Here is a 22,503-nt window from a genome sequence, read left to right as displayed (position 1 = left end):
GGCGAAGATGGAGATGTTCATTGCTAATGGCGAGTTGTAGGAGACACGTCGCGGTTGTGACTATGTTCTTGTTCTCACGCGGTGGCCTCCATCTCAATCATAATGGTGACTCTGTTCTAGTTCTCACACATTAGCCTCCATCTTTGTTGCGGTAGGGACTAGCGGAGAGTCTTTGTGTGATGATAGGTCTCTACGCAAGTTTCGGTCCTTAGTGGAACAAATTTTAAGAATTGGAAAGAGAACATGAAAATTGTTCTTGGCTGCATGGATTTTGACCTTGCATTAAAGATTGAGATTCTCCTACAGACTCTAATACCTCTGAAGAGAGGAAAGACTATGAGAGATGCTTAAATCGCATGGGTCATTCTTTGCTCTATTCTAGGGTCAATTTAGCTTTAGTGCCTAAAAACCTTTGGTGGTTAGATTTGATGCAACTACTAACATCAATGTTTCAATGAAGGGTTGCATAAGCTACAAAAAATTAATTGATTTTGAAAGATGGATCTATGTTGGAGATGGCAAATCGATGGAGGTGGAAGTTATATGGTATTTTAGATTATTATTATTGTGCATTATTTTTTATTTGGATTTGAAGGACACTTTTTTTGTGTCATCATTTAAATGGAATTTGGTTTTAGTTTCCTTTTTGGACAAATTAGGTTACGTTGACTCTCGGTGAAGGGTGTGTGAATTTGTCCAGCAAGTGTATTGGGTCAATTATAGTACAACAAGGTCGTATCCACAAGGATTTGGTATGATAAAGAAAGTCTCCTAAAATTAGATGATGACAATTAGATTCTTAAGGAATAAAAAGGAGAAAAAAATCCAATGAGAGCAATCATACTCTTAAGGAATAAAAAGTTCTCAAAATTTGATGAGAGCAATTAGTCTCTCAAGGAATAAAAAGGAGCAAAAATCTGGTGAGAGCAATCAAACTCTTAAGGAATAGAAAATCTCATAAAATCTTATGAGAGCAATTAGTTTGTTAAGGAATAAAAAGGAGCAAAAATTCGATGAGAGGAATCAGACTTTTAAGGAGTAAAAGATCTCCTAAAATCCAATGAGATCAATTAATCTCTTAAGGAATAAAAAGAAGCAAAAATCTAATGAGAGAAATCAGACTCTTAAGAAATAAAAAGTCTCTTAAAATCAAATGAGAGCAATTAGTCTCTTAAGGAATAAAAAGGAGCAAAAATCCATTGATAACAACCAAACTCTTAAGGAATAAAATGTCTCTTAAAATTCGATGAGAGCAATTAGTCTCTTAAGGAATAAAGAAAAACTCCTAGAAGAACAAAGAACATCTTGAAAGATTTTTAAGAAAATTGATAGTCTCCCAAATTTCAATAATAGTTGGTTAAACAAACAAGTCTCCCAACCCATTTGATTGAGCAAATAAGTCTCCCAAATTTTGATGGTAGTTGGTTCGACAAACAAGTCTCCCAACCCATTTGGTTGAGCAAACAAGTCTCCCAAATTTAAATGGTAGTTGGTTGAGAAAACAAGTCTCCCAAACCATTGGGTTGAGCAAACAAGTCTGCCAAACCATTGGGTTGAGCAAATAAGTCTCCCAAATTCTGGTGTTAGTTGGTCGAATAAACAAGTCTCCTATGAAATCACCTTCTAAAGGATCAAGAAGTCTCCTATGAAATTATCTTCTAAAGGAGCAACAAGCCTCCTAGAAGCAATCAATCTCTTGAGGGAAAAAAAAAGGCAACCTAAAATCAATGGAGCAAATAAACTCCTAAGAAGTGCTTTACAGTTTTTCAGGGGATCAGAGGTATATATATATATATATATATATATATATATATATATATATATATATATATATATATATATATCAAGAAACATGATTTTTACTTGGTCAACAACATTAAATCATCCTTGAAACAACATTAAGCCATGGACAAGAACTTTTTAACGGTTCATATTCTCAAACAGTACAAACTACAAAATGTGATATTAAGATCGTCATGCACCTTAGTAGTTCCTTTTTGGAGATCCAAGATTGTTTGGGCTTATAATAGAAGATATATTATTTGAGTCAATAATTAAAAATAAAAATCTTAAGGGCCTAAATTGGTAAACTCTTGACGGCTTCTTCTTGTCCTATGCATATAAATGCTCAGATTGGGGGATTGTGTGGTAATAAGCCCAACATTAGTAAGAGTTTGATCAAGAAATGTTGATTTATTGGCCATTTATAGAAGGTTTCAAAGGGAAAGTAAAGAGTTGTATATTGAAGAACATGGAGAGAAGAATTAAAAAAGAAGGTTATCTAATATTAACAAGAGAAAACAAAAAGATTAGCGAAGAAGAGAATAAAAGAACAGTAAAAAAAATAAAATCCGATGAAAACTAATTATATTATTTGCCTTGTTTTTACACTAATTAATTGCCTTGTTTATCATTACCAAAACTTGGACAATGAAACAACACTGAAATATTTAAGACTTACCTCAATATTCCTTCTTATTTCAAGATTAAGATTATTCAGTTCTAAAACACATCTCACAACTTAACAGGTGAATAAATTCACCTTACTTTCATACCAAATTATTAACAAAAAATCACACATATAAAGGAGATTTAAAAAATAATTATTGATATTGTTGTTGTTGATCCTTATATTTTAGTACACACCAATGCATACCAATATTTTTTTCACAAAATTTATAAAATGGATAAGTGTGAATAAGAAGCAAATTACATTACAACATAATAATCAGTATTTATCTAATAGAAGTACTAATACTGTAATTTCTGAAAAGAAAGTAGTTTCTATCCTAACCTTAATATTAAAAAAAAAAATTCATTGACTAAACCAACATAAATAACTAATATTAGAGAAGCATATATGTCCTAAAACTAAATTAATAAGTCATCATAAGATTAAATAGGAGAAAACGTAATCATTAATAATTAATTTTGATGATTAAATACAATAAACAAAACTTATCGAAGAGCATCTTGGATCTCATAATATTAAGATAAAATAAAGGGGTTAAATATGTTTTGGTCCCTCAAGTTTTAGTAAATTTTGGAATTAGTCCCTCATCAAAACTTTATACCAATTTAGTCCTTCATCTTTTAAAATGCGTGAATTTAGTTCTTTTAACCAAATTTTGTTAAGTTTATTTGACGTTTCAAGTGCATTTCATGATAGTATTTAAGTTAACATTGAAACAAAAATGTGTCGAACAATGTAAATAATTTAAATACTATCATGAAATGCGCTTGAAACGTCAAAAAAAACTTAACAAAATTTGGTTAAAAGGACTAAATTCACGCATTTTGAAAGATGAAGGACTAAATTGATCAAAAATTTTGATGAAGAACTAATTCCAATTTTCATTGAAACTTGAGAGACCAAAAACATATTTAATCCTAAAATAAAGTGGACACATACATGGGTATAAAAAAGCAAATTATAATTAAATAATAGTAGAAAGTTGTTTACGGTTCATAAACCATTTGCTCATACCATAAAACCAATTTCTGATGTAATTGCTGGAAAGCAAATATAATGCTGTAATGCTGCTGTCAATGTCAAGCTGAAGCGAAGCAACAGGGACCTTTTATATATTCATAAACCAACAACAGAAACTTTAGCCAGTAAAAAAGTAGCTTCGATTTATGGTCACTTTTTGGATATTTTAAAAGGCCAATATTTAAATTTATTTCGTTTACAAAATCAATTATTTAATTTTATTACGACCATCACACATTCACAGTAACCATTAACACTTTAATATATGTAGCTTATATTATTACGGTTCAGCATTGAATAATAATAAATAATGTAGTGGATGGATTATTTATTTTTTACTTAATTAAATTTAAAATATATCAAATTTATATAAAAATTCAAATGCTTTTAATTGAGTTATTATAAAAGAAATTTAATGCTCAAAATATTTTTTTCATTTTTCATTTATTATTTGAAATTTGTTCTCAGTTAGTTCTTTTCTCGTCATTAATTTCTTCCAATGTATTAGTTAATTTGTGTATTGCTTTTTAAAAGGGAGCTGGTCAATAAATTAAAAAACAAAAATAGATACGAAAAATTTAAGTTAATCCGAGATCTGCAAAAAGATAAAAGTAATAATTATAGTCTTGTTTGATTATAAACGAAACTTCAGAGTAGTTAGATAAAATAAAAATATTAAATGTTTTTTATAATTACTCGATTAAAAAATATTAAAAAGAATTACTTACATCTTACATATTAAAGGTGAGAAATTAGAAGAAAGAGGGTGCTTAAGGAGGATGATGCGCTGGCAGTGACGGAAACCAGAGAGTGAAAATCGGCATAGTTTTCTATTCCGATAGAGAAAGCGTTAACGGCTAGAAGAGAAGGAAGAGGAAACATAAAATGGAGGTTCAAATTCCATTCTCATTCAGCTGAATTATCCATCACAGAGTATTCCAACTCCCTCTCCTTCGTGAAGAGGGAGCTCCGCTTCTGCTTCGGATCGGACCTTTCTCTCTCTCTGCACTGTTCGTTTCCCTGCCCCACTTTCATCTTCCAGATCTGCATTTCTTATTCGTTATTCCGTTTAATTTTCATTTCTTTCCTTCTTTCAGCACCAAGATGGTTGCCCAGAAATTCCTCGTGGATTTGAACAAGCCTCTTGTGTTCCAGGTAAACCCAGTAACGTGCTTTTCAATCTGCATTTTCAGGAATCGTCACGTGTCTTTACGTTTTCTCTCGCTCACAGGTTGGGCATCTTGGCGAAGACTACGATGAGTGGGTTCACGAGCCTATCGTAAGCAAGGAAGGCCCTCGCTTTTTCGGGAGCGATTTTCTGGAGGTACGCACATTCCTATCCGTTATCCATTTTCGTTTTTTTTTTTATCAGATTGTCACGTTGGATCGAATGTTAGGTTAGCTAACGTTGTCGTGGTTCTTCATTGGGACAGTTGTTCACGCGCACTGCGTGGTGGGTGATTCCGACCGTTTGGTTGCCTGTTGCGAGTTGGTTCATTTCTAATTCTGTAAAGTCAGACCTCCCTTCTGAACAAGTGGCTCCTTTCGTCCTTCTGGGAATCTTTGTGTGGACTTTGGCGGAATACACCTTGCACCGATTTCTCTTTCATGTTAAAACCAAGAGCTATTGGTGTGATTTCTCTCTTTCTCTTCACAACTTCTTAGCTAGTCTAGTTAATCTATCTCTGTATTCATGTGATCGATACAATCTATATGCATGAGATTGATTACTTGTTTCATAATATTGCATCAGGGGAAACACCTTTCATTATCTTCTCCATGGCTGCCACCACAAGCACCCCATGGATAGCTACAGACTTGTTTTCCCCCCTGTTGCAGCGGCTTTGTTAGCTCTCCCGGTAATTTCATTTCTTACCTCATAGAGAAAAAATCATGCTTTTCCATGCATTCAGAGTTGTTACCATGGTTTGAACTTGCGGGTTATGTGGTTCAAATGCGACTTAATTGTGCAATTGGTGACTTTAAAAACCTTTATAGCTTACCTCATACGGGAATCCAATGATTGCCCCTCACCCGGTCATGTAGGATCCGGCTTCTCTAAAGTAAAAATTCAAAGTATATCATTTCAGATGCTTATAACAAGATCAACGGTTTATATAATCATGACATGACTGCATTAGAATACCATCTGTTGATTTTCCCAACCACTTAGATTAGATTTTCTCAATTTACTGGAGTAAGATTCCATAATCTAGATAAATTTTTTGTTATGAGAAACTCTGTTTTAACATACATAAAAAGTTTCACTTGTTTTGCTGCATACAAAAAAGTTGCCAATTAGTTCATCAAGATCCAGTGTTATTATTATGGCTTCAAAAACCTTGTTGTAGATGCAATGCAATAAAATTCATTAATGCTGTGAAATATTGTATTTGTTCACGTACTAAGAATTTTTTTCTTTTACTTGCTTTTACGATGTTGAAGTCTGTTAATATCAGTTTTTGTTCGTGAAAGGAAATGCTATTAGAGGAGGTAAATGAATGTGAGGATCAAATTTGATATCTTGAGAATTTAAAATGCTTTCAATACTTTTGTCACTGAGAAAACAGTAGAATTAGTCTAATGAATTGTTCCCCTCATGAATCAAAACACAAAAGTAGCCTTATCAAGCAAATAGTTTTGTAGCTTCTGAAAGAACATCTTTATACCCGTGATCATATTCTGGTTGGAGCTTCCGAAAGTGACTGCTTCTGGAATGGCTTTGTTGATGTCACAGGGGAACCTAAGCACCACACCGTCTGTAATAGAGTTTGCAGATTTCCTCTGAAAACGGCCAGAAAACCTTTTTTTTTTAGCATTTTGTGACAATGATTGATTACTATAAAGATGTTGGTGATATTTAGAGATACCTCTATTCTGTGCCCGTTCTTTTCTAGCTTAACTTGATAAGCGGTTTCATGAGTTGATTTTGTTGCTTTTGTCTTCCGTGTTCAGATCTGGAACTTAGTGAAGCTTATGTGCACCCCTTCAATTGCTCCTGCCGTGTTTGGAGGTATTTTGTTGGGCTATGTGATGTATGATTGCACTCATTACTACTTGCACCATGGTCAGCCAAAATCTGAAGTTCCCAAAAGTCTAAAGGTAAAGCTCTTCCCCTCCTTTAGCTGTTAAATTGCAGGGTCCAATGTGCTACTGGAAGAATCATCTTGTCAATGAATAAAACTTGGGCTGTTTATCAGATGCATTTCATCAAAAAATTGGTCTTTGTATATAATTCGATTACAAATTGAAGGGCACTGAATTCATATGCCTTGAAATTGAGGCATTCATTTTCATTTTTAGTTAGCCTCTTAAACTGACCATAAAATATGATAGCATTCTCCTCTCTCCAATCTTCTAGAGATTTGTATTGTCTCATTTCTTCTGGAGCAAGATTGTTTCTCAGAGCATGATAAGCATGATGATGATTGCCTCTTTCTTTTTGGTCATGATATAGATTTTCTGTTGCTTATAATGTATTGGCAGCTATCTAAAATTATAAGCCAGGAAAAAGGCATATGGTAATTCCTTCATTATTTTGCAGAAATATCACTTAAATCATCATTATCGTCTCCAGAACTATGGCTTTGGGATCACTTCACCCCTGTGGGATAAAGTTTTTGGAACGGTTCCTCCTCCTCCATCAAAGAGTGATGTGAAACGTAGATAATTTACTGCCATCGTCACATTTGTTCATTGGTTAAGCATAGTATAATCAGGAGCTTCAAACGAGATATGTCGATAATTCATTATTCATGTCTTGGTTGTTTAATTATTTTGCTCCTCGATTGATGTTTCTGAGGGCTAACGTGTGCTACCATCTTGTGTCAAACATCCTGTAAAATCTTAAAAGGGTATCTAATTTTTTGCATAAAACTCGCCTCCGTTTGCATAGTTCTTTATGTTGCAACTCTGCTTTCTGTTTCTGTGTGAATCCTTTTACTTGGGATACCTAGTTCTGTACCTTAACTTCTAATATCAAAGAAATCAACGTAGACAAGCAAGTATCACCACAGTACCTTATGGTTTGACTCGTTTTATATTAAATAAAGGTGGGTTCACTATTTACTTAGCATGTTTTTTCTTTTTACAAAATAACTTCAAATTCATTTTATTATGTTTTTGTCTCTAAATAGTTACTTTTAAATTTTACTAGGATATAGGGTTTAAGGTTCAGGTTCACTGTTTACTTAGTATTTTTTTTCTTGTCTTTTTTATAAAATAAATAAAACTTAATTATGTTTTAAGTTTTCGATAAATTTCGAAACTTGAGTCTCTAATAATTTTATATTTTATAAGTTTATAATATTATAGTATCATAATTTCAAAATTTCTAAACTTTGATTTTATTATTTTTGTAATTTTACAATTTCATAATTATATAATTATATAATTTTATATTTTTTTAAATTTATAATGGCTGAATTATAGAATGTAAAATATTAACGGTAATATTACATAATTAAAAATTATGAAATTAAATTATAAAATTATATTTTTTGTTTTACATTCAATAATTTAGTAATTTTATTATTATTTATTTATCTAATTTTATATTTTATAATTTTAATTTGTTTTAAAAATAATTTTCATTAAATACAGGAAATCCTAAAAGAAATTCTCGTTATTAAAGTCTCTTCATAAAGTATGTGTAAATTCAATTGAAAGATGGACTTAAAACATAAGTCAATAATTAATATCAAAAGTGTTTGGTTAAAGATGAATAAAAAAGTAAAAGTTAGTATTTTTAAAATAAAAATTAATGTTAATATATTATTATTATTATTACTATTATTATGAGATAGTTTGCCGTGAAAAATTACGAGAAATCTCAATTCATTCATACATGGGACAGCTTTTGTTATGGATAATTATATTATTGATTGTATTAGGCTTTAGGGTTGTTTTTATGTATTTTCTTTTTTTCTTGAACTAACAGTTTTTCTTGTGACGTTTATTGATTTTTTTTAGCTTTTATAAATTTCCATTTTATCAAATAATAATAATAATTATTATTTTTAATTTGTTTTTTTATATTTTATTTCTTAAATACCAAATCGGCTCGAAAATATCTAGTTCAGCCCAAAACTAATGTCCTGTCATAATTTAATTTTTGGATTGGGGAATAGATATAGGGAGGGGCTTCTGAGTGCATCTCCAATCATTTCTCCTTCAGATCAACCAAAGTAGGTGACGATAATTAGAAAAAGCTATTGACCTTCTCATGTTTTTTAACTCAAACCCTGCACCTCCAAATTTATGTTTTGAAAATCTCTTCAAGTTCTCTTCTCTAAGAGTCTAGATTTTTTATTAATTTTTTTTAATATTATTCTCTACTGAATATTAAAAATATATTATATTGATATTTTAAATATTTTTTTAATATATTTTAAAATATCAAAATTAGTGATAATCAGTGTATTATGAAAGTACAATAAAAAAACAACACACTAGAAGAACAGTAAAAAAAAATGAACAAAGAATCCAAATTTCCTTTCTAACCTCCTCCAACGACATTTTGCCCTAATGTTTTGTTGTGTTGCTCTTTGTTCAACATCAACATTGTGGTCCCTCTCTGTTCGAAGTTGTACTCCATTATTCAGTAATCCCCACTCCTATCTTTCTCTTTCTCATTGTTCATTTGTATCATTCACATATTTATATGTATCTTGTTATTTTCATTGAAAATTTTATTTTTGATTGTATGTTCATGTCTTGTTGTGCTGAGTTGTTCAAAATCTTCTTAGTTGCATTCTTGATACATGTTGATTCAATTATTCATATACACTTCGATAAAATATGTTACTAAATATCAGATGTCAACATTCGATTTATATGATAAACAAATTTTGATATCCAATTATGCTCAAACACAGATATGTACATATGGTATTCTTCTGAAACAAATTTCGACATCCATTTGATAATCTTAAGAAAATATTGACAGTAAACTTTCGATATACAAAAAATTAGTTAAACACCAAAAGTCGACATTTGGTTACGACATGTACCAGATAGGGATGGGAACGGGACGGGGCGGACACGGGTTTCATTATCTCATACACATCTCCGTAAAAGAAATTCATCCTCATCCCTATATCCAAACTCAACGGGTATCAAACTTTTGTTTCATCCCCATCCCCACCGGGTAACGGATATAATCTCGTATCCATACCCATTTTCTTACTACTTCAATATTAATTTTAATTAATTTTTATAAAATAATAAAAAATTACGGTGAAGGAAACATAATATTATCAAATATTCAATATTGGAAGGATGTTTATTTCTTCGATATCAAATACTTTAAAGTAAATTATAATTGTTTACATTTTAGATTATAATACCAACTAAAATTTCATGAGAACCAAAACAATTATTAAATTTGCAAATATTAATAAAACATTTAAAAATATTTTTTTTAAAATATAAAAGAAAAACAAAAATTCAAATTAAAATATATTTTAAATGTTTGTTTACCTCAATCTTTTAAATTCTAATGAATCTCTTTTTTATACACCAATAAAAGTTATAATACATCATTTGATCAAAATGATACAAAGAACAAATAATAATTGTAAGACCCACTTTTATTGAGTGACCTAATGTTAAGGGCTGCCTCATTGTTGGACCTAAAGGGTTGGCCCATAGGGTGCCAAGGCCCCTAAAGCAGCTAAGGTTCCTCAATTGCAGGTCATTCTGAAAAATCAGTGCCCTAACTCACCCATTTTCTCTCCACAAAACCTCTGCTAGGGTTTCAAAGTATGCTCATATTCGCGTTCAGCTTGACCTTGGTTCGGCTCACTTTTGCATGTTTAGTTCTAGAGCTGCTGTGCTCCGTGGTTCAGTGTCGAAGTCTCGTATAACCCCTTTTCAGGTAAGGGAAGCTATGATTCGCTTGTATTGTTTGATTTGTTGCTTGTTTTGTTTTCATTTCATGATGGCCTAACTTGATTGATGATTTAATTGATTGGAAATCGTTTGAATGTCATTTTGGCCTGAATGCTTATCTGTTGCGCACGAGAACAGTGGTGAGTACTGTCTTTCTCGCCCAAGCAAGCGTGTCTCGCCTAGGCAAGATTAACAGAGGCTCGCCTAGGATCTTCTGCTTGAACTGTCGCTCAGGCGACGAGTTTGCATTTTTGAGCGAGGGTGATCTCGCTTAGGCGAAAAGGGACTCGCCTGAGCGAGAGATCGCAGAAGCTGTTGTCCCATTCCTCGAGCCCTCGCCTAGGCGAGAAGGGGCTCGCTTGAGCGAGACCTTTTAGCTTGAGCGAGACTGGAGACAGGTTTTGGTACTATTGTTGAGTGATTCACTGATGTGTTGCTTGCTTGTCTTATCTAAATGCTTTACTACAAGGGTTGAGGGATGATGCCATGGTTACGGTATGAGGTTGAGATGGAAATAAGATGTTGCTTTATTGTGTATGAATTGGGAACTGTGAGTTGTATGATTGGCTGTTTATATACATATGCATGTCAACATGATATTAGTATTTATGGGAACTCTCTGATTGGTTGGTGACACATATACAAAGTCTGAGAAGGACGTAATTCCATGACTCTTGTAGTGAGAGTTCATGGTAGTGCCTCACCTAATGGACGGAATCCCATGGGCCTTCCTATTGGGAGTCCCTGGTGGTGCCTCATTCATTGTACTTAATCCCACGAACCTCGAGGTGAGGGTTCATGGTGGTGCCTCACCTAATGGACGTAATCCCATGGACCTTCCTATTGGGAGTCCCTAGTGGTGCCTCATCTAATGGACTTAATTCCATGAACCTCGGGGTGAGGGTTCATGGTGGTGCCTCAACATAAGGACGTAATTCCACGGGGGTATCGTGGTGGTGCCTCAAGGCCAAGACGTAATTTCACGGAGGTCTCGTGGTGGTGCCTCATGTAAGGATGTAATTCCACGAAGGCCTCATGGTGATGCCTCACTGCTAGGACGTAATTTCACAGTTTGATGGTTGTGCCTCATCGTATGTATCCGGATAGTCAAGTCTAAATGCCTTAAGTGGTTTGGGTATATCATGTGTGGATATCTGTTAATTATGTTTGGTTTTGAACTTACCTACTGAGTGTTATAATATAAGGATTTGTTACACTAGCTTACCCTTTCGCTTGTTTGTATGTTGTGTGTGGCTTTCTCCATTGCGATGATCATTAATTTTATTGATGTGAGCAGATGTGAGAACCCCTGGCAGTGGTAATGATAGTAGAGATGCTGCAGCTTGATGGTTATGGATGGGTATTGAGCTCACTATGGGGCCCGTGGCTGAAGGAGTTTATTTAGTTAGAATTTCTCTTGTTATGGACAAAAACTTGTGCTATTTTTGAACTATTGTATTGATGATAAACAGTGTGGTGCCTCATTTTTTTTGTTATGAATATGTTTGGGGTACTGTGTACCTTCATATACCAATTTCCGTACTCTTTGGATATTTATATATGTGGCATTTTATTAAATTGGAATTATCTTTTTAAAATGGGATGTTACAATAATCATAATAAAAGTTTAAAATAAATTATAATTCTTTACATTTTAGATTATAATACCAAATAAAATTTCATGCGAATCAACTCACTTATTAAATTTACAAACATTAATGAAACCTAGTTGATAAAATTTAAAAATATTTTTCTAAAAATATAAAATGAAAACAAATATTCAAATTAAAATATATTTTAAATGTTTGTTTACTTCAATCTTTTAAACTCTAATGAATCTTTTATTTTACACTAATAAAAGTTATAATACATCATTTGATCAAAATGATACAAAGAACAAATAATAATCATAATAAAAGTTTAAAATAAATTATAATTGTTTACATTTTAGATTATAATACCAAATAAAATTTCATAAGAACCAACACATTTATTAAATTTGCAAACATTAATGAAACCTATATGATAAAATTTAAAAATATTTTTTTAAAATTATAAAAGGAAAACAAATATTCAAATTAAAATATATTTTAAATGTTTGTTTACTTCAATCTTTTAAATTCTAATGAATTTCTTTTTTATACACTAATAAAAGTTATAATTCATTACTTGATCAAAATGATACAAAGAACAAATAATAATCATAATAATAAAATTTTAACATAGATCTTATATCTTTTGAATTTCAATTATGTTGGATGATGATAAAAAAATATTTATGACAATTACATTAAATTTTTATATTGTAGTAAATAAAAGTTATTTATACAATTATAGTGAAAAAATTACAGTATGATTGATAATGAGTTAGAAAATAAAAAATAATTAGATAAAATATATCGAAATAGTATTCTACATAATGAAAATAAACAAAAAATAAAAATATTAACAAATTAACAAATGTTTACAAATAATTTGAGAGACTATTGAAAGAAATCGTACAAAGAAAAACAAATGTATAATTAAGGGTATGATAAGTTAAAAAATATCTTAGAGATTTAAGAAAACTTTTCAAATATCAACATATGTATACTCAGTGGCGGAACTTGGACTAAAATTGTAGGGGGGTCAAATTAGATTTGTTATATATAATTTTTTTAGAAGAAAAACTATTCATTTTTTTTCTCTTCATTTCCTCTTCTTATAACAAACACATATAATAGTAGAATTCAAAAAAATATTACTATCATTCGCTATTATATCATGATACGAATTCATGAATACCATTTTAGATAAGACATTCGTATCTCATCAATTTGATTTGGTGGTATTGTCAAATTTGATGTCGTTTTTTCCAGATCACATTCTATTGAATTGTTAAATTCATTATATGTAACTCTGATAACTTTAGATATTTGTTTTATATTGTCTTAAATTCTTGGTTCTTATTAAATTTCTCAAGCTTAGTTAACGTAAATGCATTTCTTTTTCATCTTCATCACAAACCTTTCTCTTTGAAAAAAATGAATCAATTTTTTTACTTTTTATCATAATCTTTCTAATATAAATTTATGACCTCTTACCTATTTAGAAAAAATAAAATTTATATTCACAAATCACAATTATCACAATGCAAAACATAACAAAACTCATACTACTTTAATTAAATAAGCAATACTGTATAAATTCAAAACTTAAAAAAAAAATACCATAGGTAGCGAAAAACACAAAATCCCTAAATTTCATAATTAAGGATTATAATAATTTAGGAAAAATTATAATTAGGGTTCATACCAATTTCATAAAAGAATCCCTAAAATCATAATTAGGGGTTATATTAATTTGGGATAAACTTAATTTGGAAGAAATATCCTAAAAAGAATCATAAACTAACATACATAAATCATAATAAGATACTAACCTTGATTTGTAATAGATCATGCAAGAATGTATACATGAATCTCAATCTATGTGTTTCCAACCTCTATTTCCCAACCTTTGTATTTATCTCTCTTCACAGACTTTCATGATAATTTACATGATGGAAAGATCTTATAGTCAGAAAAAAACCCTAATCTCTTTTATAAATTAATGTCTCTATTAAAAATTTTTATTTTATCTTTTATTATAATTTTCCATAATATAATTTTAATATAAATAATATATAATATAATTTCAAAAAATATATAAATATATATAAAAAAAATTCAAAAAAGAAAAAAATGGGGAAGCCGTGGCTCCCCCTTGTCACATCCTAGTTCCGCCAGTGTGTATACTCAATGGTTGAGAAATAATATAAATTGTTTTGGTGAAACAAAAGAGTTCTTCAAATGACACAAAAACTAATAATAATAAGTAAAAGATTTTGTTTTATATTACCTAGTAAACGAAAGATTTGCGCTATTAAATACTTAAATTGAAAGTTTTAAACATTCTCACGTGAAAGGAAAATTTACAATAAATAAAAATAATAAAAGTAGTAGAAATATTTAAATGTGAGACATAAATTTATTTTAATTGACATACATCTTTTTAACATAATTACATAAAGGTTATGATAAGATGAAAAATATAATTGAGATGCGAATGAGTTTCAAGATAAACCAAATAATTAGAAGAAATAAAAAATAATATATATATATATATATATATATATATATATATATATATATATATATATATGGTTACATGATTAATTATGAATATTTTAATAATTTAAATGAGGACGAGTATTATGTACATCCCCATACCTATCTCCATACCCAATTGAAAAAGTCGAGGATTCTCCATACTCAGTCAATGTGGAGATTTCCCGTTGAAATGGGAACGAGTTCGAGCAATACCTACAAGAACAAGTTTATTTGTCATCTCTAGTACCGGACGTAGATATCCGATTTATAACTTAAAAAAAAATTTAATCACAAAGCTTATGTATCCTTTCGGTATCTAACTTTTTTTTCTTAACCATTTCTTTAATTTATTATAATCATTTTTTTTCCTAATTATGCCTTTTTTTATTTAATATTTTTATAATTGTATTGTGATTATTTAAATTTGTTCCTAAACAGTTAATAAGGTTTCAGGGTATTTGAAATAATTAATCACTTTTTTAATTTTTTTAAAAAATAATAAATTAAATACCGACTGTTTACATCAATATGTAACTTTTTTTAATTGTTTATGTAATTTATTGTAATTCATTTTTTAATTATTTTTATATTTATTTAATACTTATATAATTTTGTTATGATTATTTAAATCTATTAGTAAATAATTAATTAGGGTTTATGGTATTTTAAAGAATTAATCACTATTTTAATTTAAAAAAAAAAAAAATTAATCACATACCAAATGTCCAACATCATGTATCTAACTTATTTTTTTCAAACTGTTTCATTATATTTATTTAATACTTTTATAATTTATTATGATTATTTAAATTTGTTAGTAAATAGCTAATCAGGGTTTAGGGTATTTTAAATATTTAATCACTGTTTTAAAAAATAATTAATTAAATGGATGTCCACGTCAAATATGTAATTTTTTTTATATTTTTTATTTAATTTATTACAATTAACTTTTTTCATAATTATACCTTTATTTATTTAATAATTTTATTATGATTATTTAAATTTATTTAAAAAAAATTAATTAAGGTATTTTAAATAATTAATAACTTTTTTGTTTTTTTGAAAAATAAATAAGTAAATACCAGATGTCGACACCTGGTATGTAGCTTTTTCGGATGTTGACCTCCACTATACTACAAAAATATATGTTGTTTGAATTGTGGATCGAGCTCCGGTCAATATGTGTATTGATCGCGAACATCAGGTATTTAATTAATATATTTTTTTAAATTTATCGTTGGTTCTGGTAATTAATGTACCTATTTATTTAACATTTTTTTTTACATTTCAAATATGTTTTTCTTGGTATTAAAATTATTGTTTTATTAATTATGTTTTTAATATTTTTAAACATATTATTAAATTTAAAATTTTTGAATTTAGCTTTTATATTTTTTTGTGATTTTTGTTAATTAATTGTTTTAAGTTTTATATGATTATGTTGTGTCATATTATTGTATTTGTAGGTGATTGTAATTATGAAATATTTTCATTTGAGTTTTTTGAATTCACAAGTAAATTCGACTTTCGTGTCAGATTTTTCTTCTTTTATTATTGATATGTGCGAAAGAGGATTATACACCTAACTTTACAATTTTTCCTACACATGAAGATTTAATTAGGTGAGTTCGAGGAGTTGCATATAATCTTAGTTTTGTTAGTTTTATTCTAAGATCCAATAAATATAATGGACAACCTGTACGGGATACACCCGACCTCCACAACACTCCCACTATACACTCATGAGTGGAGACACTCCTAATTCTCATAACTGACACCTTCTCGACCCCTGTACAATTAATTTTAGTGATAAGTTTTATGCTATCAAATAATATAATCCTTAATTTTTAAAAACGTTGGATGTATTAATTAAATATTAAAATATAAAGTATAAGTAAAGGAATATAAATTTTATACTATTATTTAGTTATAAATTATTATTAAAATAAGTGGAAACTATGAAAAACTAATATATGAAAAATTAATTATAGTACTTCATCGCATTTGTATTTATTCTATTTTTATCTGATAGTTGTATTTTTAAAATGCTGATCATAAATGAGTCTATACCATGATCATAATATGATTAAACGAAAATATTTAAAAACTTAATAAAACAAAGAGTAAAACACATATAATTAAATAGAAAGATTTATTTTCATTGATTAAACCCATATATATATATATATATATATATATATTTATATAAATAAGAGAATTAATAAAACAATTGATTATAGAAAATAATAATCTGAAATAATTACCTGAATGTAAAAGGTTATAAAAAAATATGTAAAAATCTACTAAACCAAACGATCGATTGAAGTTTGTATAATTTTAACTATTAAATATATATATTTTTTAAAAAATAATCTCAATTAAATATATCATATTTTGTTACTCAAAATCTTTTTCCTGGTCTTAGTAGAATATCATACCATTTACCATTTTTTTGATGTTTACAAATTTTGATTCAATACCACAACTTTGTAACCACCTTTCACCTTTCCAATAAAAAAGAATCACGTTCCCAATTTTTCCATAAAGAGTAATTTTATAATAAAAAGTATTTTATCTACATCCACAGTTGTTATGATTATTTTATTAAACAATTTTATTATTTAACCACTCCTTAAACCATCCCACTCCTCTTTCTAAAATCAGACCAACCACTCCACAAGTGAAGAACCCAAAATTATTTGAGGCTGCATATTCTCACACTTTAGTTTAGTCAAATTACAATTAAATATATATAATTTTTATTTTTTTAAGATTTTAAATGTATATATTAACACAATGCTAAATAACATAGCTATACATCGATTAATGAATGTATAGAATTGTTTCAAATATTTTATATACAAGCGATTGATAAATGTTCACTGAAAGAAGCAAAGACAGCTAGCAATAACTAAAAGTTACTCTTATTCTGAGTCAAACTAACATATAAAATGTTATAAAAAAAACCAAGTGTATGAAAAGTTGTCGAATACTTCCTGAATTTAAGTCAAACAAGTACTTTTTTTCTCTTATGATTAAGTCAAACAAGTATTAGTTCAAGTCTCACTAAGTAGACATTTGGAACAGAAAACAGAAAATCTTAAATGCTCAAATGCACACAACAGATTTCCACAAGTAACATACAGAGAAGTCACTGTCAAGAATCACCCAAGTTATTCCCAACATACAAGAAAATAAACTAATGGCAAACCAACTTAATTGTGAATGCTCATATTATTTGACCACAGATTCAAATGAAGAACAAAAGCAGATTTAACCATAATTTTCATATTGATCTACAGTGGCTTATTATGCTAATGGCTTCAAAAGAGGGATACTCTGTTCGTGCCTAAAGAAATTAGAGGGATCAACTTTAGTTTTGACCTTCACTAACCTGTTGAAGTTACCCTTGAAATACCTATAACCCCACGACCGAGCCTCAACAAAGCTTGTGTTGTTCTTCTTGTTCATCCCTATATCCAAGTCTCTGTAATTCACATATGTTTCTCTTGGATACTTGGAAACATAGGGAGCTGTGCGGGAATAAAATTTCCTGATCCAGTTCATGTGCTTTGCCATACTCTTTTCTCCATCAAGCCAACCTGTTACATACTGAACTTTGTAGAGAACTCCCTTTCTGTGAGGGAAAGGGGTGGCAGATTCTGCAATCTTGCTCATCATGCCTCCATAGGGGTTCCAAATCATTAGGGGTCCATCTTCCTGCAGAAAAACTTTCCATAGGGGATTCAGGGACTTCTCTGGGATCACTTCCCTTACAAAATCTGATTTTGCTTTGAAGTAAGCCTTTGATGTGGATTTCCCTTGCAGCAAAACTTCTGGGGCTGTTCCATCTGGGTACCCAGCAATGTAGAGAACAGATTTGATCCAACTAGTCTCCACACAATCTTTTCTTCTCAAACCCAACTCAGGAAAACCATGTTTCATCACTTGCAGAAGCCTATCAGCACCACCAAGAAAAAGAGCATTGTACGAGGTTGTTACTGTTCTTTTCCCTGGAACACTCCCATTCCCTGTCTGAATCAGCACTCTGATGAAAAGATCTTCATCAATCTTTGGAGCCACTTTCTGCCATCTGTGAAGAATCTTGTTCCCTCCTTGTTCAAGGGTCTTGGTCACCGTGAAAACAGTCACAGTTTGTGGCACAGGAACCAGCTTGATCTTCCACCACAGAATAACTCCAAAGCTTCCTCCACCACCTCCTCTTATTGCCCAAAATAGGTCCTCCCCCATGGCTGCTCTATCAAGAACCCTCCCATTAGCATCAACAATTTTAGCATCTAGAACATTGTCAACGCCAAGACCATACTTTCTCATCATGGAACCGTATGCACCTCCTGTGATGTGCCCTCCAATTCCCAAGGATGTGCAAAGCCCTGCAGGGAAGCCATGGACTGAACTTTTCTCTGAAATTCTGTAATACACTTCTCCAACAGTGGCCCCAGCTTGGATCCAAGCCGTGTTGTGTGCAATATCAACATTCACTGCACGAAGTTTGACCAAGTCCAGGATCATGAATGGTTTCTCAATAAGTGAAACATAAGAGAGCCCTTCATAGTCATGTCCCCCACTTCTCACTCTCATGTGAATACCAAGCTGTTTTGCACAAATCACTGCTGCTTGGACTTGAGAGTCATCAAGTGGGGTGAATATGAAATCTGGTTTTGGCACTGATGGCAACAAGTACCTTAGATTTTGGGCAGTGGATTCAAGGATGGAAGTGAAGGAAGCATTGGTAGAAGTGTAGATTGAAGAGGAAAACTGGTTAGGAGTTTGAGAATGGAGTGTTAGGCAATGGTTGAAAGGTTCTTGAATTGGGAGTGAAGTGGTGAGTGAAAGTGATAGTAGAACTACAAAACTTGGTAAGGTGAACCAGAGAAACTGCATGGTTCTTTTCTTTGGTTTTAGCTTTCTTCTGTGAGTTTGAGGAAGCTAAATAATACACTGATTGCTTCTTGGTAATGGTAGTTTATAGAGGCAATATACGTGTACTTGAGCTAAGTCAAACGTCATGTGAATTGGTATTTCATTTTAGGTTTGGTGGAAAATAATAGAAGCACGATGTGGAATTAGTTTTCAACATTGAGTTTGGAATCCGATACATTTCACACCCAAGATTACTGTGTGATATCGTTATTTTTCCTCTATTCAATTTTTGCTTCTTCCCACTACCATGTGTACACAATTGTATATATGACACAATGCCCTTGGGGTATGATTGGATTGACTTTTTTTAAGCGATTGGATTGAATAAAGAAAATGAAATGATACAGAACCAGTTAAAGCAAAATGAAATAAAATATTCATTTTCATATTTCACCATGTTATAATGGAGTAAAGCAAAAGCTTCATTCTCATAGAAGAAATAAAAGTGAAGATAAATCAGAAAATATATAGAAAATATGTTTCACTAATTTTATTACATTTTATCTCTACTAAACAAGTTTTAAATAACAGCAAAAAAGGTTTTACGTTAGTAGTGTAAAGTTATTTTGCATTATAATTTCATCACATAATATCATATATTATATTTCATCACAACACAAACTCATACAACATAATAGAACCATATTGTTAACTATTAGGTTTATATCTTGCTCAATATCTAAAAATTAAATTATAAGATGAAATTTACATGCCATTCAATATATATATATATATATATATATATATTATATATATATATATATATATATATATATATATATATATATATATATATATATATATATGCAATTATTTTTCATTACCTACGCATATTCTTTAAATAATATACAATAAATGTTTTTCTTTTTCTAATCGTAACTTCTCATATATTAAAGATAACCCTTCAAAGAGCATCATCTAACACTTGAAAGGAAAGAAAAGAAATATATTTTTTAATCATCATCCATAAGATAATTAATTAAATTATTCTATTCTAAAGGTATGCTACAATGTTACTTTTCTTCCTGAAGAAAAAGTATAATTATAAAAAGGTCCTTGAAGTCTAAAGAAAAAAGAATATGCTCAATTTAATCTTGTTATTAAAAGAAATTTGCTAAAGTCAATGCTTATGAATATATGAGACAACATCTCTTAATTTGACACATTCTATTACGTAATAGTTGAAGTTATATATGTGGATGACTAATAATTTTTTTTTTCATTTTCTTCAAGAATTATAACCTTACAACATTAGTCATTACACATATTAATAATATAATTAGTTAATAACTTGATTTATATAGACTATTTGGTCTGAAATCTTGTATAATATTGGTGTTTTGAATTTACTTAATAACTACTACCACACGTTATAATTACTAAGGTAAATGACTATATGATTAAATACATATAATGCAAAATTTGGAATTACGTAAGCAACATACAACTTTAATTTATGTACAATGTATAACTTAATTAAAATTTTGAAAATACTTGTAACGATAATAAGTATTGAAATTCAAACATGAAATTATTCTTAAAAGAAAAAACAACTTTCACTTTCAATTGCAACATGTGATTACATGTACGACTTCAATTTCTACATAGATAAATAACATAAGTACACAAGGACATAAAGAATATATATTCTAAATTTAATAACATTTTTATATTCAATAACTTTTTGATAGAAATATTATATACTTTCAGGATAAATTTGAGTTATGTGTGTGTGTGTGTTTTAAATTTTTTATTTTAACTTTATACTACCTTTGTAATCGTGTAGCATATACAAATTGCAACGGGTTTATTTAAATTCAGAATTCTAAAACAACAAAATAAAGGCGAAACAAAGGACATCTAACCTACCAAGGAATCTTTCAAGCATTATTTTGAATTCACAATTCTAAAAAAGAAATTATAAAGGCGGAAAGCAAAAAAAAAATGCCTTTTAACAAGCAAAGAGTTCAAGCATGCGATAAACGAAGCTGCGGGGAATATAAGTGTGCTTTTTGGTCTCTTTATGAAATAGTTTTATTTTGAGAGAAAAATACCTTTTATATATTTCTAATTCTGACTCATTTTCATGTAAATTTCTTCAATTTTTTTTTTCAAACGTAAAAGTAATCAATACTCAATTCCAGATTTAAATCATCAAATTTCATGAGTCATATCATATAATTTCAATAATTTCTAGAATGACTTAAGAGCTTTTTGATAAAAGAGAAGATAAAAAGAAAGCAAACTGGATAATGTTTGACAAAAGCAAGAGTTCAACAACTCCTTTTAGTAATCAATATGTCAGAAGTTACAATCATGAACTCCTTTACTTCACTTTTTAAAACAACGTTTTCAACATTGAACTAAATTAAACAAACCACATTCAATAAATAAAAAACAAAATGGATATATATTTATTTAATTTCTTAAAATAGTTGTAGAAAATTTGGAATTATTCAAGGTATATATGTAACTTTCTTTTGTAAATAAAATTCACTATCTGGAAGAAGTTCAAAAAGTAATCAATGAGTGACACCACATCCTTAAATGCCGTTAACGTGGTAGACAGCATGTTTCGTAGAGTCAATAATTTATGTATGATAATCTCTTACACCCTATGTTTTAAGATAAAAAATCAACAACTTTTTTAAAAGTTGTTCCAATATGCCGAATGGCAGTTATATCAAATTACAGAATATATTATTTTACTTAACACTATTCATTACATAAGGGTTTTTATGGATAGGTTGACTCTCAATTTCACATTTATGAATGATTAAATATTTTTGACAAAATAAAAGGAATGAAATACTTCGATGTCCTGTAATTAATGTTTTTAAAGGGTTTATCTTTAAAAGGAACATGAAATTGAATTAAAATGTGGTCATATGGTAAAGGAGCATTGTCCATATTAATATAATATTTTTTTCTGAAGTTTGGGCAATGTTACTTGTTCGGGATAGCAGGCAACGATATATGATGTAGTGCAATATACATTTTCTATTTTCATGTGTCTTGCAAGTATTCTTCCTCCAATGTTGACAT

The 22,503-nt window shown here is 29.7% G+C and overlaps 2 protein-coding genes across 2 annotated transcripts; one reads left to right on the top strand and one right to left on the bottom strand.

The window, feature by feature from the left end:
- The first annotated feature begins 4,248 nt into the window (after nt 1-4,248).
- Nucleotides 4,249-7,369, top strand: LOC114176490 (dihydroceramide fatty acyl 2-hydroxylase FAH1-like). Its single transcript, XM_028061544.1, has 7 exons — nt 4,249-4,503; nt 4,591-4,648; nt 4,725-4,817; nt 4,927-5,123; nt 5,247-5,352; nt 6,449-6,595; nt 7,038-7,369. Exons 2-7 carry the CDS (start codon nt 4,598-4,600, stop codon nt 7,161-7,163), a joined length of 720 nt encoding a protein of 239 aa, XP_027917345.1. The 5' UTR covers nt 4,249-4,503; nt 4,591-4,597; the 3' UTR covers nt 7,164-7,369.
- Nucleotides 7,370-17,614: 10,245 nt separating this feature from the next.
- Nucleotides 17,615-19,513, bottom strand: LOC114179537 (berberine bridge enzyme-like 13). Its single transcript, XM_028065908.1, has one exon. The coding sequence runs from the start codon at nt 19,417-19,419 to the stop codon at nt 17,824-17,826; it is 1,596 nt and encodes a 531-aa protein (XP_027921709.1). The 5' UTR covers nt 19,420-19,513; the 3' UTR covers nt 17,615-17,823.
- Between the last annotated feature and the right edge of the window lie 2,990 nt (nt 19,514-22,503).

The sequence above is a fragment of the Vigna unguiculata genome, chromosome 3 (genome assembly GCF_004118075.2).
Source record: "Vigna unguiculata cultivar IT97K-499-35 chromosome 3, ASM411807v1, whole genome shotgun sequence".
Taxonomy (NCBI): Eukaryota; Viridiplantae; Streptophyta; class Magnoliopsida; order Fabales; family Fabaceae; genus Vigna; species Vigna unguiculata.
Note: the sequence above shows the minus strand (reverse complement) of the source record. Positions and strands in the feature narration are given on the sequence as shown.